The sequence below is a fragment of the Anastrepha obliqua genome, chromosome 4 (genome assembly GCF_027943255.1).
Source record: "Anastrepha obliqua isolate idAnaObli1 chromosome 4, idAnaObli1_1.0, whole genome shotgun sequence".
Lineage (NCBI taxonomy): Eukaryota > Metazoa > Arthropoda > Insecta > Diptera > Tephritidae > Anastrepha > Anastrepha obliqua.
The window spans coordinates 10800084-10817165 of NC_072895.1; the positions used below are offsets into that span (position 1 = coordinate 10800084).

The window sequence follows — 17082 nt, forward strand, 5'->3', positions numbered from 1 at the left end:
TTGTTATGTTTTTTCTAAAACTTGTTATCTCAATATTTATTTTAGCATTTTTAAGAATTTATCATAATCAGCAAATATCTCTTTTTCAACACTCATATCAGTGTGCCACTTAATGGTGCTTCATTCATATTTTTTTCTTGTATTTTTTAAGCCGTGCCGACGACAGGTTCGGTAGTTTTTGCACAAGTTATGCACGCTTTTTAGCCAAATAGTATTTTTGCTTTGCTTTTAAATATCTAGGATTTTTCCGGTATGCTTTATTTTTGCTTCCATTGCTTTTGTGTGTTCATTAATACTTAATTAAAAAAAAAAACAATTATCGTGCATGTGAATATGTTTTTATGCCTACTCTCTAAACCAAAAGTTAGCATCAAACGATAGATAGTTGCTTTGTCGAGAGAGAGAGAGAGACAGAAAATAAGCAATACCGCACATTGTTATTGTATAATATATATAAATGTGTGTAGAAATCGAGCATAATTTTAACGATAAACAATACATCAATATAATAATTAGTAGAATTATAGTAATCCTTCAATAGGTTCACAATAAATGGAATTTCGATATAATTTGATCTGGTAAACAATCATTACAAGTACAACTTTTTTTTACATAAATGTTATCATAAGTAACTGAACATAATATTTAGAGTTTCAGGCTTCTAGTGAATTATATAAAAATCTAAATTTACGAGAGAAACTAGGAGCGCTGTATTCGCAACTTAAGAGGTGAAAATAAAGTGGGGGATGTGCATTTAAATTGAGTGGATGTTGTTGCTTGCTGCCGGAGGTGTACAGGTGTCTTTCATTCGATCACTATAGGTATATGTATGCGTATAAAGGTAGTTCAAATAAAAACCGTATTGCGCACGCAAGTTCCACCTCCCTATGCGCTTTAAGTAATAATTTTATCTTTTACTAATTGATGGAAATGCCAGCGAATGAAACCTCCAAGCCCGCATCGTTTGATTCCATGCGAGTTCTAATATGCGCTAATGTATTTTTGTAATGCATTTCTATTTGTTTCGTCTCCTCGGTGGACTCCAGATTTGGCAAATCCTCGTTGATTTTCGCAATGAGCTGGACATATTTTGAGAATAAATGGGTAGAGGTAAACACATTGCACGATGTCTGGGTTAAAGTTGGAAAATTTACAAACCTGATTTAGCATTGCAACAGTAATTAGCGAATTACCACGTTCGAAATAGAAGAGATAATGATTCAGCAATTCGACATATAATTGCACTTGTACACCTATGTCCAAGCACTGGAAAAGTACAAGAAATTAATATATTTAAATAATTCTACTACATACTTAGTCCTGCCATAAGTTCTGTTACAAGTTAAGCCAGTTATAGATATGAAATTATAATATTTATGTTTATTGTTTCATCATGGGAATATTAACCCTTAACGGCCGAGAGGTTTTTTTGTAATACTCGCCCATAAGACGACGGAAAATTATGTGAAATTTTAAAACGTTTATAAGGATGAAAACTTAAACTAAACATTTAAACTGATTTATTTAGATATGAATTCAATATTTCTGGTCAGTTTATGATCAACAAACCAGGGATGTACAAAGTTGCAATATTTATTAAAGAAAACTACAGCGATGATAAATGAAAACTAAATTCTTTTCATGTCCCCCTATTTGGGGGGACGCTTTCTATCGCATAAGTACTAGCGGGGCCTTTCGGCTGTTAAGGGTTAAAAAAAATTAATTTTCATTCGAAATTGTTGCCATTTGCCTTCAAACGATTAGGCCATTCAGCTATTGCGGCACGCTTGATTTCCATCGATATTGACATTGCTGCTCAAACCAAAGATTGCTTGAGAATCTTCAAATTTCTGTGAGGTCTTCGACAGGCCATGCTCTCCGATTCTGCGCGCAAACTGTAGTCCAATGGATTGAGATCTGGACTTCCAGTCGGCCAATCTTCCAATCTTCTGCGGTGATGAACCCAGGGTCTAGCCACTGCTGGGAGGTTTTAGCCTTATGGGTTGAACCGAAATCTTGCTGGAAAATCCATTGAAAAGAGTACTGCTCAATCGCTTCACCACGCCTTCTAAGACGACCTCCTGGTACACTTTTGTCCCGGTTATTGTTGTAGCAGTAATACAAGCCCCGTCAGTGTAGAGTATATCACCGGTCGTCTTCGTCTGGCTCATCTAAAGGTAGGCCTAGGAAACGGGCTGTTTCGATAGGTTCGAGTGCAGAAGGAGAGGGGCGTTAGCTGAGTAGGTTTTAAGGGGCATGTGAAAAGGTGGTTAGTGTCGTGCGGGGTGCCTTCACATGCTGTACATATGTTGGGTATGTCGGAATCGATTCTGGATAAATAGGAGTTTAACCTACTACAATATCCAGAAAGTAATTGTTCCAGTGTTACGCGGGTCTCACGGGGAAGCTGCTGTAGGTGGTGGTTGGATTCCGATTACGGCATTCGTCGGACGGGAGCTTAAGAAGGTGGTAACGGCCTCCCGGTGAATGTCGTTTAATGTCTGTCTAAACACTGTCTGGCCCAGTAGATGTCCGTTAGATTTGTCCTGGATCTCGTCGGCATAGTTTAATAGGTTTCTCCTGACGTGCCTGGGAGGCGGCTCTGGCTCAAGCAGGTGTCTGCAAGGATGAAACCTGCGGTAGCACCCTAACAGGAACTGCTTGCTGAGCAGTTTGCTGTGCTCCATTACTGGGAGCATCTGTGCCTCATTGTGAAGGTGTTGAAGGGGGGATATCAGGAGGCAACCCGTCGCTATCCGAATGAAATTGTTTTGGCATGTCTGAAGCTTTATCCACTGCGTCTCACTGGTTCCAGGCGACCAGACTGGCGCAGCATAGTTTAGAACCCGCCGGCCTATTGCCTTAAATGTCGATAGCAACAATTCTTTGTCTTTGCCCCAAATGCTGCCGGCAAGCGGTTTGAGGACCTTGTTGCTATTTTGGACTTTAGTGGCAATTGCGATTGTGTGCGCAGAGGAGAGCAAACTGTCGAAGGTTACACCCAAAATTTTGGGATTGTTTACAGTCGGAATTGGTAATTGGTGTGTCATAGACTTTTACCTTGAGATTCAGTTTGACCTCCTTTGTCCAGGTGGTAAAGAGGGTGGACTTAGTGGGGGAAAGAGAACAGATCATCGATGTCATTGCCCGACGTCATTATCGTGCAGTCGTCAGCGTATGAGACCAGGGAGACTCCCTCTGGTGGCTGGGGGAGTTTCGACACATAGAAGTTGAACAGCAAGGACACCACCCTGGGGAACACCTTGCTTGATCTTCCTGTTTTGAAGTTTGGTCTCGAAAGATCACCGACGAGTGACGACCGCTCAGATAGTAGGCGGATCACCTCTTCAGCCCGACTGATAAATATCATCTAGTAGCGTGGAATGGCTGGCAGTGTCGAACGCATTTTTCAAGTCCAACGCTACTAGGACAGTCCTCTCGCTGGGGCGGATTTGGTTTGTTCATCTGGACGTTTATGACGGTGAATGCAGTGGTGATGCTATGTATGTATTCGTCGGAAACCATGCTGATGTGGGGCTGGGGCCAGATGCTTCGTGAAGAGTGGGAGTAGGAGATCTTAACCCCTTTTTCGTAGACACTCTTTATAAGACACTCCCCACCAAACCATTACGGAGGCTGGATGGTCGCCACGCTGGACCCTTGGAACAACATTTTTTGCGTCTTTAGAAGTTTTAGCATAGATTTCGTCGGTTTTGCTTATTTAAAACTACTTCAATAGCCGCATCTGTGAAAATAATATTTTCATGTCCGTTGACTGCATGCCATCGAAGAAGCTGCTTCAAACTGTCGAGTCCAGTTTCTTGAAGCGTGTTGTCAAAACATGACCCGTTGAGCAACGGAAGGTTTTCATGTGGCGATCATCTCTAATTAGCCTTGACATGGATCAGGTCGATGCATTAATTTCCCTGGACATGATTTTCTGCTTTCTAAGGGGATTTCTGCGAAGTCTTTCTCGAACGGCTTTTATGGCTGCACTGAGTCGAACCACGCAAGGTCGACCTCGAAATATTAAGTTTCTTCAGCAATCCGTAAATCTAACTTGCACTTTCACCACACTGCAATGCGATATTCATTAACTTCACACTCCACACACTGGTAGCAAGCGAAATTTGCCACGAAACTGAGTATAATTTACGAGCAGACAACGCATACGAACAAAAGCAAATATAACGGAACTTTTTTCTGCGAATTTGTTCTCATCATATGCATTGTAAAATTAGTCACAGAATATATGGCAAGACTAAGTATAAACGTTTTTTGTTACATACATGCGCAATTATACGTGCGCCCTTCTTTAGGCACTCGAGCGTGCGTTTCTCATCGCGCATCTCGTCGCCATTTTTCCTACAAAACAAAAAAAAAGGAAGTGATAAGTTTAAAATTTTTTATATTTACAGTAAATATTGCCCAGAGCACTTACTTGCCACTCCAGAAGAGCGCAGCGCACGCCACCACACCTCGACACTGATCGGGCTTCTTCAATAGTTTGGACGCTGAAAGTGCACAATTCGTGCGCAAAGGTTCCGCGTTCTCCTCACTGAAGCACGACATTTGTTCAAATGTGGACATAATAAGCATAATTGCTGCCAGCTGTGCCTTCGAATCAGATATTTCATCTTCGTACAATGAGAATGCTTGCGTCATGAACTCATAAGCCACTGTCTCGTGATTTGGGTAGCCAATTTCACCAATGACTAGCGCACCTTGCAGATACAAGCGCAACGCCAAATCGGCCAAGTCTGCTTTTGCTATCGCCGCGATCGTACTGTGGCAGTATTGTAATATCTTTTGGCATTTCTTATCCCAATTTTCATCCTCTTCGGCGATTGCCTTATATTTGTAGGCTAGCTGATACGCGGAGAATACGAGCGGCGGTAAGACATGCTTGATACGTTGTGGACCACCGGCACCCAGATGCTTGCGTGCCGATTGGAGGATTTTGTATTGCATGTCGGGTTCATCGGACTTCATATAGTGAATGAACCTAAACAGATGATTACGGATTCTTAAAACCAGGTATGTGGCAAAATTTAAATAAAATTTACCGCGCTACAACGCCTTGCTCTTCGGCGAATTCTTCGGGATCGACATTGTTAGCATTGGCAGGTTGTGGCACAGGTTTGCCATCGGGTCCTACGGGCACTTCCTCATCTTTGATAAGTGGCATTATGATGGTTAATACGTGTTCACCCTGTTCAGCTGTTGGTATAAGAGTTTCGAATTCGAGCACATTCATTACCAGATAGAGCGCCAATGACTTTCGTGAAGTGTAGTCGAACTTGTCTAGTAATGGCGTAAAGTTCTTCAGTTGTATAACAGTCAATGCGTTGTTGTAGAAATCGATGCAAATGCGTAGGAGACGTGATAATTCTTGGTTCACCGAGAGAAAATGAGAAATGCTGGAATAATTAAGAAGATATTAGATGCTAGTCCTTCTAATGAACGGGTGGCAAGTTATATGGCGATAATTCAAAATTTGAAGTGTAGCTTGAAAAGTGGCAAGTTTCGAATCAAATAAAATTAGTAGCAAATAATTGCTAAACTGTCCGAGTGGCTTTATGATTGACTCTCGGCAAACAATGGAAAAGCTCTGTGTACACTTAGGGGTGCAAGAAGGGTTCTCATTAAACCTACCTACAACTATGAGTCCCCTATTTAGAGACAAATAATAAAAAAAATTATAAGAAACAAAAACAAATAAAAACAAAAAACAAATATAAAAAAAATAATATGTAATTATATTACCTAAAAAAAAATAAATTTAAAAAAAAATCTAATATATAAAAACAAAATAAAATAAATTAAAAATAATAATAATAATAAATTAAAAAAACAAAACAAATAACAAATAAAAAAAAAACAAATGATAATTAAAAGAAAGACAAATAAATTAAAATTAATAAAATAAATTAACAAAAAAAAATTTTTTAAATAAATTAAAAAAAAAAAAATTAATATAGTTAAAAAAAATAAAATTAATTAGAAAAAAAAAAATTTACAAAAAGCAAATAAAAAAAATAATAAATTAAAAAAATAAAATAAATTAAAAAATAAATTAATTAAGAAGATAAATTAATTAAAAAATAAAATAAATTTAAAAAAAATTTATTAAAAAAATAAAATAAAAAAACTAAATTAAAAAAAAACACAAAAAATAAATAAAAAAAATTAAATAAAATAGATAAAAAAAAATTTAAATAAAAAAAAAAAATAAATAAGAAAAATAATAATAAATTAAGAATAATAATAATAATAAATTAAAAAAAAAAACAACGATAATAATAAATAAATAAAAAAGTAATAATTAAAAAACTAAATAAATAAAGTAATTAATTAAAAAAACAATAAATAAATAATAAGTTAAAAAAATACGCCAATTAGTAATTAAAAATATAAAATAAATTAAAAAAAAAAACAAATAATAAATTAAAAAAATAAATAAATATAAAAAAGGAATAAATTAAAATAATAATAAATAAAAAAAAACAAATAAATAAAAAAAAAACAAATAAAAATTAACTAATTAAAAAACAAATAATACATTTAAAAAATAAAAATAAATTAAAAAAAGCCAGTAATAAATAAGAACACTAATAAATTAAAAAAATAATAATAAATAAATAATTGGCGCATACACTTCTGTTAGGTGTTTGGCCGATCTCCGCTCCTATTTGTGGTGTGCGTCTTGATGTTGCTCCAAAAATGCTTTTTAAGACGACACCGAATGGCAAGCAATGTTTCATGAGAAGCTTTTTCATGGCAAAAGTACACTTAGAGGTTTACTATTGCCTGAGGAGGGGCGACCGCTATTACAAAAACTAGTTTGTTGTTGTTGTTGTTGTTGTAGTAGCATAATCATTCCTCATACATATACGGCGAATGCTGCTGAACTGGTAGTCCATGGTCGGATATCAATTCGGGTCGTTCCGGTTACGAAAAACCTACTGTCGTGGGAACTTTTTCTATCATTTTGCTGTTTCATGCAAGGAGATTCGAACCTACGCACCCCCGAACGGGAACGCACCAAGCCATTAGACTACTGACGTTTCGTTACTGTTTCCACGACAGTCGGTTCTACGTTACCGAAACGACCCGGATTTATATCCGGCCAAGGACTGTCACTCCAGCAGCATTCCCCGTATGTAATATAAGTATGGGGAATGTTTATGCTGCTACAACAACTACTGACAGGGCAAAGTAACTGCTACAACAACAACAACTACGACAGCCGTCCACCTAGATTACTAGTTATTATTACTAATATTTTTACGTTTTCAGTGTATCCTAACAGTGTATGTAACAATCATATGTGAAGCTGACTAATCTACTTCTACGTTCCCCCGAAAGTCGGTTCTGCGTTTCCGGAACGACACGGATTTTCTATATATCCGGCCAAGGAATGTCACTCCAGCAGCACTCCCCGTACATGTATGTTGCACGCTCGTACAACAACAACAACAACAAATTCTACTTGCTTTCGCCGAACTTATGATTTTTCAATCAACGTCTTTTCGAAGCTACATTTCTACTCATCTCTACTAACTTATTCATTCCTAGGCTATCCAAAATGTGTGTCGTTGTGCCAAGCACTTTATCCACATAATCAACACGGTCTGGGTAGACTTTCTGGGCGAGACTCAGAAGTGCAATCTGCAGCGATATCGTATCTTCGAGCGGCATATCAGTGCGAGTCTAGAATTTTAAGCAAAAAATAATGTCATTCATAGCAATCCTTAATACTGAATAAGTAATGCTAGCTCGCCTGCACAATATTGGCCACTTGAATGCTGAACACTTCGAATAATTGAACCTCAGGCGGTATTATGGACTCAATGTCCGTGCCGCTAGTCTGTAAAAATAACTTTTTTAAATGGAAAATATATTTACAATTTAGAAATATAATTTAACACACCTTGCCACTGCGCTGGTTGTATGCAGCCAAGCGATCGATCAATGAAATTATTATATTCTTAACATTCACACCAGTTTCAAGCTGTGCACATGACTTCAGGAACGGATCTAAGGTTTGTAAATGAAACTCGTCGGGAAACACTTGTATAATACATTCCATAAGGTACTCTTGCGCTATGGCATCGCGGCAACTAACCACCTGTTCCAGTATTCCAGGCAATATGAAACGCTGATAGTGTTCCAAAGTGGCCGATTCAAGTTGTGATAGACGTACCAAATTGGTGCCCACCAATATCTTTAGTTCTTCACGTTCCTTTTCACGTCGTGACTTCTCACTGGAGTGACCCTGATGCTGCATACGCACCCACAATTTGTTCATCTCGGCAAAATTCGTCAGTACAAAGTCAATGGCGTCCAATACATTGCCTTCATGTTCATTTTCTGCCACCAGCACATCTGGCAATATATTGCGCGTACACTGCAGCAGATAGTTGCGTAGAAATAGGCCACGTAGTGGATGTTGCACACCACGACACATTTCCACTAAGTCTTTGAGTATGCTACGCTTCAACGTTGCATCCTTTTTGATATATACAATGCCCACGGTAATGAGCAGATAAAGACGTGGCACAATCGTATGCGAATACTGCACAAGTTCATAGAAATCCGTCTCTTTGTTGCTCTTCTCACTCAAATACAATTCCAGGTGGCACAGCTCATCCGTAATGGCCATATCTAAGGTGGCAAAGAATTTAAATAATTTAAGTTTAGTGTTTGAGTGATATTTGTAGACATACAACGCATACTCACACAACTCGTAGTAGCTCTTCGGCGAGAGCATCGAGGTACGCAATTCACTCAACATTGTGCTAGCACATTTGAGCGCATCCAAAATGCGATCCTTGTCGAGAAAGTGATTCATTTGGAATGCCTGTTTGCGTGCTGTCCCAATGGCCTCAGCCAGAAGCTTCTCTTGATCATCTAAACCACTCGGCATGGTCTGCAGTTTTGTGTTTTGTAGCAATCGCAAATAGAAGAGAGAAGAATATGTATGCACATAAATAATATATGATTCAATATAAATTAATGTATAAAGACGCAGATCGAGTTGGCATAGTCTACATTGTTGAGCGTAGCTGCAATCTCATTGCAAACATGATTTGCGTCTTGGTACCAATTGAACAAGAGCCAACAATGACCGATCGACATACATACATAGGCACTTATATGCACATAGAACGCGTTAAATTACTTTCAATAAAGATTCGCTAAATAGATACAGACGATCGTACTGGTACTTGAGCAGCGTTTTAGGTATACGAGTATACTTTTACACACATAGAAACGTTCATATTTTCCTAAATAACAAATGCATGAATCCATAATAGAAGTGCAATTTAACAACGGCGATGAGTAGAATAGCAACACCAATTAGCGCGAATGCAAAAAAAGAACAATAGAAATGTACGTATGAGTTTCTTCACGGAGCCACAACTACAATATGTAAAGGGTTTTCCAATAATAGGTTGTTGTTGTTGTTGTTGTAGCAGTATAAACATTCCCCATTCTTACATACGGGGAATGCTGCTGGAGTGGCAATCCTTGGCCGGATATAAATCCGGGTCGTTTCGGTAACGTAGAACCGACTGCCGTGGAAACGATAATAGGTGTTATCTATCGCTATCGAAAGATGATTAACGATTTTTTTATGGTCGGAATTGGAAGGTATTGATCTGGACCACGTTTATTTTCAAGAAGACGGCGCTACGTGCCACACAAGCAACGAAACCATTGATCTTTTCGGGAAAAGTTTCCGGATCGTGTAATCTCTCGAAGAGGTAATCACAATTGACCAACGAGATCTTGTGCTTTAGCATCTTGTGACTCTATTCTTTGGGGCCACGTTAAAGAGAAGGTCTACGCCAATAGCCCAGGGTCGATTCAACACCTCAAAGATGGAATTCGTGAGGCTATCGGGAGACATAGGGTAGCCACTTTGCAATTCGGTTATGGAAAATTTCACGAAAAGGGTATTGTCCTGTAAGCGTGGTTGTTGTTGTAGTAGCAGCACCTTTGCTCTGTCAGTGTAGCGTAATCACCGATCGTCTTCGTCTAGCTCATCTCACGGTAGGCCCAGGAAATTAGCTGTTTCGATGGATTGGGTCTAGAGGGAGAGGGGTGTTTGATGAGTGCGTTTAATGGGGCATGTGAAAAGGTGGTTAGTGTCGTGCGGGGTGCCTTCACATGCTGGACATATGTTGGGCATGTTGGGGTCGATTCTGGATAAGTAGGAGTTTAACCTGTTACAATATCCAGAACGTAATTGTGCCAAGATTACGCGGGACCCTCGGAGAAGTTGGAGCTCTTCGTGTCTGCGATTGGTGGTGGTTGGACTCCGATAACGGCATTCGGGGATCGGCAGCTTAAGAAGGTGGCGAGAGTCTCCCGGTGAATGTCGTTTATGGCCTGTCTGTACACTGGCCGATCCAGTAGCTGCCTGTTTGTTTTGTCTGAGATCTCGTCCGCGTAGTTGAGGAAATGCCTCCTGATGTGCCTTGGAGGTGGCTCAGGTTCGAACAGGTGGCTGCAAGGTTGAGGCCAGCGGTAACACCCTAGTAGAAACTGCTTACTGAGCAATTTGTTATGCTCCTTAACAGGCAGCATTAGGGCCACGTCACGTAGGTGTAGTATAGGTGACATCAGAAGACATTCTGTCACGGTCCTTAATGCAGTGTTTTTGCAGGTCTGAAGCTTTATCCACTGCGTCTCACTGGTTCCAGGCGGCCAGACAGGCGCAGCATAGCTTATAACCGGTCGGCCTATTGCCATAAATGTCGACAGCAACATTTCCTTGTCTTTGCCCCAAGTGCTGCCGGCGTGCTACTTGAGAATCTTGTTGCGATTCTGTACTTTAGTTGCAATAGCGGTTGTATGCGCTGAGAAGGAGAGCAACCTGTCAACGGTAACTCCCAATATTTTTGTGTTGTTAACCGTCGGAATTTGTGAATCATCGACTTTTACCTTGAATTGTAGCTTGATCTCTTTTGTCCAGGTGGTGAAAAGCGTGGTCGTGGTGGCCTGATGTTATTTTCCACTATTAACGGCATACCTTCCTCTTTATAATGAAATAAACATCCGATCATTTATATTAAAAAATAGCATTTTTCTTTGATTATCAAAATAACACCTCTTGTTGGAAAACCCTTTATGTGAATGTATGAACGAACACTTATGAATGCACACAAAATTTTGCAAATATACGAAATACAAATGACAAGGCGTCAGGTCAATGAAAAGCGTTTGGTTTGTGGTTTGTGGGTGCTGTGGTGTGTGGCTGTAGGAAGGAGTGCTACAAAATTTATTTAAAATGAATGAACTGGCATAGTGGTTACTAATAAAAACATCAGCTAAATTTTCCATTACTACCACGATATATTTGGATGGGGGGTGGAGAGAGAGGGGACGAGGCACCGCCCATCACACGCAATAGAAAGAGTAAGGTCACACCATTATGACGATGAAAGTCCCAACCTCATAGAGTCCCTATAGAGCCACCAGGAAAAGCTTAAAAATTAGGTTTTTTACTACCGTATTTGCATCTTGTACTGACATATCGTTGAAAAGAAATGTATAAAGCAATTGTTAGCCCAGCAGCTGATATAGTGACAACATTTCTGTGTCACAATTTTCAAATTCGGGCCACGCACTTAGATATTATAAGCAAATTTATGGTGGTAGCAATGGAAAGACATCCCATAACATCTTCCCTCAACTTTCTTACATGAAATTTTGATGGAGATATATTTTATATTATGTAAGCGCCAATGGCGGTAACTTGGTGTTGCCATCTAAGTATCATTACCCAACTGCATTTTTTGAGAGTTAGTAGTAGTTTAATAATTCCGTACTCTTACTTGTAATATCTTATTTGTTTCCGTATTGTGTTTATACAGCAGCCTAACAAGTCACTTAAAGGGGTGTATACCCATAAAACTGAGCACAGCCAAACCATATGACGGTTATTTTCACACAAATACAAGGAGCATACACTGATAAGGAACGCATGGCATGCATCGACATCAAACATCACAAATTAATTGAAACTTTCAGCACTAAACTGATTCACAAGTTAAATAAGCAAACTGTTTTGGTTTTAAAAGAATTCGGTGCGAACTAAGGCTAGCATTCACACTAAAATTTACTACATTATTAAAACAAGAGGCTACCACTTTTACCCTCCACACTATAGGCGGTTGGCAGCAAATATAAAAAGAGTATAACCCGCCAATAAGTGGCAATGTACTTGCATTGGCATTTATTAATGACACTTAAGAATGAATCGAACACCCCTGCACTACGAGACACAAACACAAATTAAAGTAGAACATGCGGTTACAATACGAGTAACATTGAATGGTTCGTAGATAAAATTACTTTCTTGGTGCACAAACAAATGCACATAAGTGCTAAATGTAAATGTTAGTTCTTGCGTATATTATAAGCTTCCACTACGTAATATGAGAATGAATATGAATGAGGGCACTTCTGCGTTAAGGAAGGGAAGAGATATGAGATTTAGTAGGGCTCTACGCGAAAGTGGGTGTATACGAGTGAACCAATATCTAGTTTGTTTGCAACTGAACATGTACATATGTATGTGTGTGTGTGTGTTCCTGAATTGTGATTAATTACCATGCGGCGTTCGCTACCGCTTCGACTGCCGCTTGGGCTGTAAGATGTTGAATTCCATGGGTACATGCCGACCGCCGTGTTTGCAATACTGCTTGTTTTTTTCTTATTGAATGTTTTGAGTGCAAGTATTTTTTGTTATTGTATGCTTTTGACGATTGTGGCTATTGTGGTGTGTGGTATCGAATTTCTCACCTTTCAACTGTGAAATCAATAAACGACTGGCTAAATTAATGTAAATGTAAATTTCGTAATTAATTTGCCAAAAATGGCTACGCAACGTCCATAAATTTAATTGCTAGCTTCCGTTTAACAGCAAAGTATCCCTGCGTATGCCCTTTCATAAAAAGGTAGGTGGTAGTGTGTGCACTTACGCACATCAAAAATCCACAATAACCAGCGCCTCCTTATCAACAGTTCCGCCGGCACTGCCCATACACTCACACTTCTTTTTATTTTTTCACTTTTTTTTTGCAAGAGTCACTTGCTAATCGCTTCCTTGTTGGTTTTTTCCTTAGGTTCTCAATTTTTTAAGCCTCCGCCGCTTTTCAAATAGAAGTAGAGCTGCTGTAGCTAACGCTGCTCACTTACCATATTCTATTCGCCTCTGCGTCGTGTGTGGCTGTTGCGCAAGAAATTATTTCTATATGCAGCTTTGCTTTCTCTTATTACACCAATGTTTAAGCCACTTTATTTATAAGTTTGCTTAACTTTTTTAAAGTTAATTGCAAAAACTTTCCTCCAAGAGATGTGGTATTTTTCTTTCCGTTTTTTCACTAGTTTTGACGTTTCATCTTGCTGACGAATTTTTTTTTTGTTGCTTTACTGTTATTCGTGTTGACAAAGAGAAAAGTGTCGGCTGTCAAACGAAAGATGTTCGAGTATAGCAGGGTTGCAGTGCGGCAAATAATATTTTAAATTTACGCTTACTGCTTCGAGTACGCTGGAATGCTAATGAGAAGAAACGTTTGTTCAAAATGTGTTAATGGCGAAATAAATTCAACAATTTTGCATCGGAAAGTGAATTTCTAGAAATTCTTCAATTAGTTTTTGTTCAAGCAAGTTGTTGTTGTAATTGTGTTCTCTTGTGAAAATAGTTATGTTGTGCACTCTGTAGATTTGACATCGAGCGCAGTGGCATCTGTTAGTGAAGTAACGGCAAGTTGAAAAGCATCGTTGCGCCACCTTATGGTGAATACTGAGCTATTCAGTTAAATAGATAGATGGCAGATGCATTTTAAAATTTCTATATTTTAGTTGTATGCACATCAAGTGAACTTATGGGGTTTATATACAGTTAGATTTTTCAAACAATCGTTTTTGTTTTTAATTTTATTTTCTTAATGTACATATATTTAAAGGAACAGACACCTGTAAAATTAAAAAAAAAAATTTATAAAATGTTAAGGGGTTACATGGGTTTCGTCGGGTAAAAAAAGGCCTATTTTCAATATTTTCTTTTCTATATAAAAAATTATTTATTTAATTCAAACTTTTTTCTGTCTTATTGATACATATTTAAAGAATAATTTCAGAAATTTTCAACAAAAAAAAATTAAAACTCCTCCATTGTGACGTCATTTTCGGTGAGCCCTCAAAAAAAAAAAAAAGGTGCGTCCGCGTTGTCAGCATAACTCCTGACAGACTTATCAAAAATGAATAAACAAAAATAAGTGTTTTAGTTAAGACCATAAACTCGTGCTTGAACACGGTTCCGAGAAAAACGCGTTTAAAATTTTGAGTAACAATGAAAGTGGCTTGGAGCGCACACATTCCACACATTCGGATCGACTTAAAAATTTAGGATAATATTCCTGAGATGTTGTAGAAATTAATAAGCAAAAAAAAAAAAATGGATTTTTTGAACCAACGAAACCCAAGTAACCCCTTAATATAATCCTTTAAGAATATGTCAAAAAATGTTTAGGACGTAAATTTAAGCACTTCTTATATAATAGATCGTCAACCGTGACGACTCTATTCTTTGGTTCGAGCGCTGAGAGAGGTAGAATTTTCATGTACAGTAGGTTCTGTTTTTATGCGGCTTTTTTTTATGCGGTTTTGAAATAGTGCGGTTTTTTTTTAAATTACAAAATGCATGTCGACCTATGGGGAATTGTACATATAAACAAGATTCTAAACCAGTTAAGCAAAAACTCATCACAGATTGCATCAGAAATGCTAACCCTACAAGTATGGAAGATATATAAAGATATAATTTTCAAAGATACAATATTTTGTTTATGCGATTTTATTTAATTATTTCAGATTCATGCGGTCTATGGAACGTATCTATAGTAATAATATGGGACTAGTGCCCTTTTTTATGCGATTATTTCAGATTTATGCGGTTTTAGCATTTGAAACGTATCTATAGTTTTACTATAGAACTAGTAGCTTTTTTTATGCTGTTTTTTCTTTATGCTGTTTCTTGCGGAACGTATCTACCGCATAAAAACAGAACCTACTGTATTCAAACTTTAGACCCGTTTTTCTCAAAACTATATTTTTCGAATAGGCGTACACGATAACTCGAAAAGTTATTGACCGATCTCCCTGAAAATTTGCACACATCTTTTTTATGATATTACTTTCTATGTGAATTTACAAGTTTTTGAAAATTTTTTGAAAAAATAATTATTTCGAAGCAAAAATAGTAGGAAAATTAATGAAAATCAGGGAAAATATGGCCGTTTACAGGTATCTGTCCCCTTAAGAATACACACAGAAAATTTAATATCGTTCCGATGAATATTTTCGAAGTTATACGGAAATTTCAGAGTGTTTGAAAGTGCTTTTCAAAGTTTTTTTTCTCAAAATGGGGTTTTCAAAGTCGGGGACCAACATTTCTCATAAACGGCTAAACCGATTAGTCTCAAATTTTAAATATATTTTTTAGTGATGAATCGAAGATTTTTTGTCACCGAGAAAATTTTTTTGTGTTTTGTAAACAATTTAAAGCCGAAATTTTGGCCAAAAATCGTTTTTTTTTGTGAGAAACAGCCCTTTTGCCACAAAAAAAAAACTTATTTTGCTTATTCCTTCGATTAATTACTAGGTTTAACATTACTTAAACGACATTTGTTTGGTTTTTTAATTTCAGACAATCCAGTTCAGAGATATAGTGGTCACCGCAAAACGTCCTTTTTGAGAGGAGCTCCCGGAGATCAGCTATAGCTCCTGTCCAAATAAATATTTTTACTAATACTAAGTTTTGAAATACAGTTTAAAGATAACATAATATGTGTACAATTTTTTAGATCAATAAATTTAAAAAATTTCTCAGAAAAAATTCTGGAAAATTCGCTTTTTTCGGCCTTCAAACCCCTTAAGCGACACAAACTTGAAATCACTCATGCCTCTATTTTACTCCCACGAAATTTTGTCGTTGCCTTCTTGCTTACTTACTTACTTACTTACTTAGGTGGCCATAACAACCTGTTACCGAGTTACGGCCGACCTCACTAGCTCTCTCCAGGCGCCTATGCTCCGCGCGCGCCTTCTCCAATTCTGTACACCAAGCGAGCATAGGGTTTCCTCCACCTGGTCTTTCCACCGGAGCAATGGTCTTCCTCTGCGTCAGCTCCCTTGGACTTCGCCCTCGAACACCTTCTTTGCTGGAGCCCTAGCCAACGCAGGCGTTGGATGGCGATGCGTTGAACTACGTCAATGTCGGCGTACAGCTCATAAAGCTCGTGGTTCATTCTTGAACGGTAGTCTTCGCCAACGCGCACAGGACCGAAGATCTTACGAAGAACTTTTCTCTCGAACACCCCAAGAGCGGCTGCATCGCTTTGTGACACTACCCATGCCTCTGCGCCATAAAGCAACACGGGTATGATGAGCGTCTTGTAAAGTGTCAGTTTGGTCATGCGAGAGAGGGCTCGACTACTCAATTGCTTACTTAGCCCATAGTAACACCTATTAGCAAGAGTGATTCTCCGTTTGATCTCCAGGCTGATATCGTTGTTGCTGTTAACGGCGGTACCAAGATAAATAAATTCTGGCACATCTTCGAAGGTATAGTTGTCCGCAATGATGTGCGTTCCTACTCGCCGTGTGCTCCACGTTGTAGACACATATACTTCGTTTTACCCACGTTCACCGCCAGACCCACTCGTGATGATTCCTTTTCGATAGCAGAAAACGCAGCGGTGACATCTCGCTTACAGCGGCCGATAATGTCAATGTAATCGGCGTACGCAAGGAGCTGAACACATTTGTAGAAAATAGTGACATTACGATAAACACCTGCTTTTCGGAGCACCCCTTCCATCACGAAGTTGAAGAGGTTGCATGACAGTGGATCGCCTTGTCTGAAACCTCGAACGGTATTGAATGGCTCGGAGAGGCTATTTCCTACCTTGGAGGAGCTGGTTGTGTTGCTCAACGTCATTCTGCAAAGCCGTATGAGCGTCGCTGGTATACCTAACTCAGACATGGTGGCGTACAGGCAATCCC

General features: G+C 38.5%; 1 protein-coding gene across 2 annotated transcripts; it reads right to left on the reverse strand.

Annotated features, from left to right (window-relative positions):
* LOC129244427 (vacuolar protein sorting-associated protein 35) lies at window positions 1-13429 on the reverse strand. 2 transcript variants are annotated; one of them, XM_054882049.1, is made up of 10 exons: window positions 13213-13429; window positions 8743-8932; window positions 7934-8667; window positions 7784-7870; window positions 7565-7713; window positions 5067-5420; window positions 4442-5005; window positions 4290-4365; window positions 1159-1266; window positions 1-1079 (listed from the first exon to the last, which is right to left on the reverse strand). In XM_054882049.1, exons 1-10 carry the CDS (start codon window positions 13213-13215, stop codon window positions 918-920), a joined length of 2427 nt encoding a protein of 808 aa, XP_054738024.1. In that variant the 5' UTR covers window positions 13216-13429; the 3' UTR covers window positions 1-917. The 2 variants fall into 2 exon arrangements, with proteins under 2 accessions (XP_054738024.1, XP_054738022.1); XM_054882047.1 differs by lacking the exon at window positions 13213-13429 and adding an exon at window positions 12625-12845.
* Window positions 13430-17082: the final 3653 nt, after the last annotated feature.

Bases quoted from the DNA above. Each gene is read 5' to 3' on its own strand.
- LOC129244427 (XM_054882047.1), bottom strand. From the start codon at position 12,690: ATGTACCCATGGAATTCAACATCTTACAGCCCAAGCGGCAGTCGAAGC. The intron at 7,714-7,783 runs GCGAGCTAGCAT...TTAAAATTCTAG, and splicing joins AAGTGGCCAATATTGTGCAG to ACTCGCACTGATATGCCGCT. The intron at 1,080-1,158 runs GTTTGTAAATTT...AAATATGTCCAG, and splicing joins CTGTTGCAATGCTAAATCAG to CTCATTGCGAAAATCAACGA.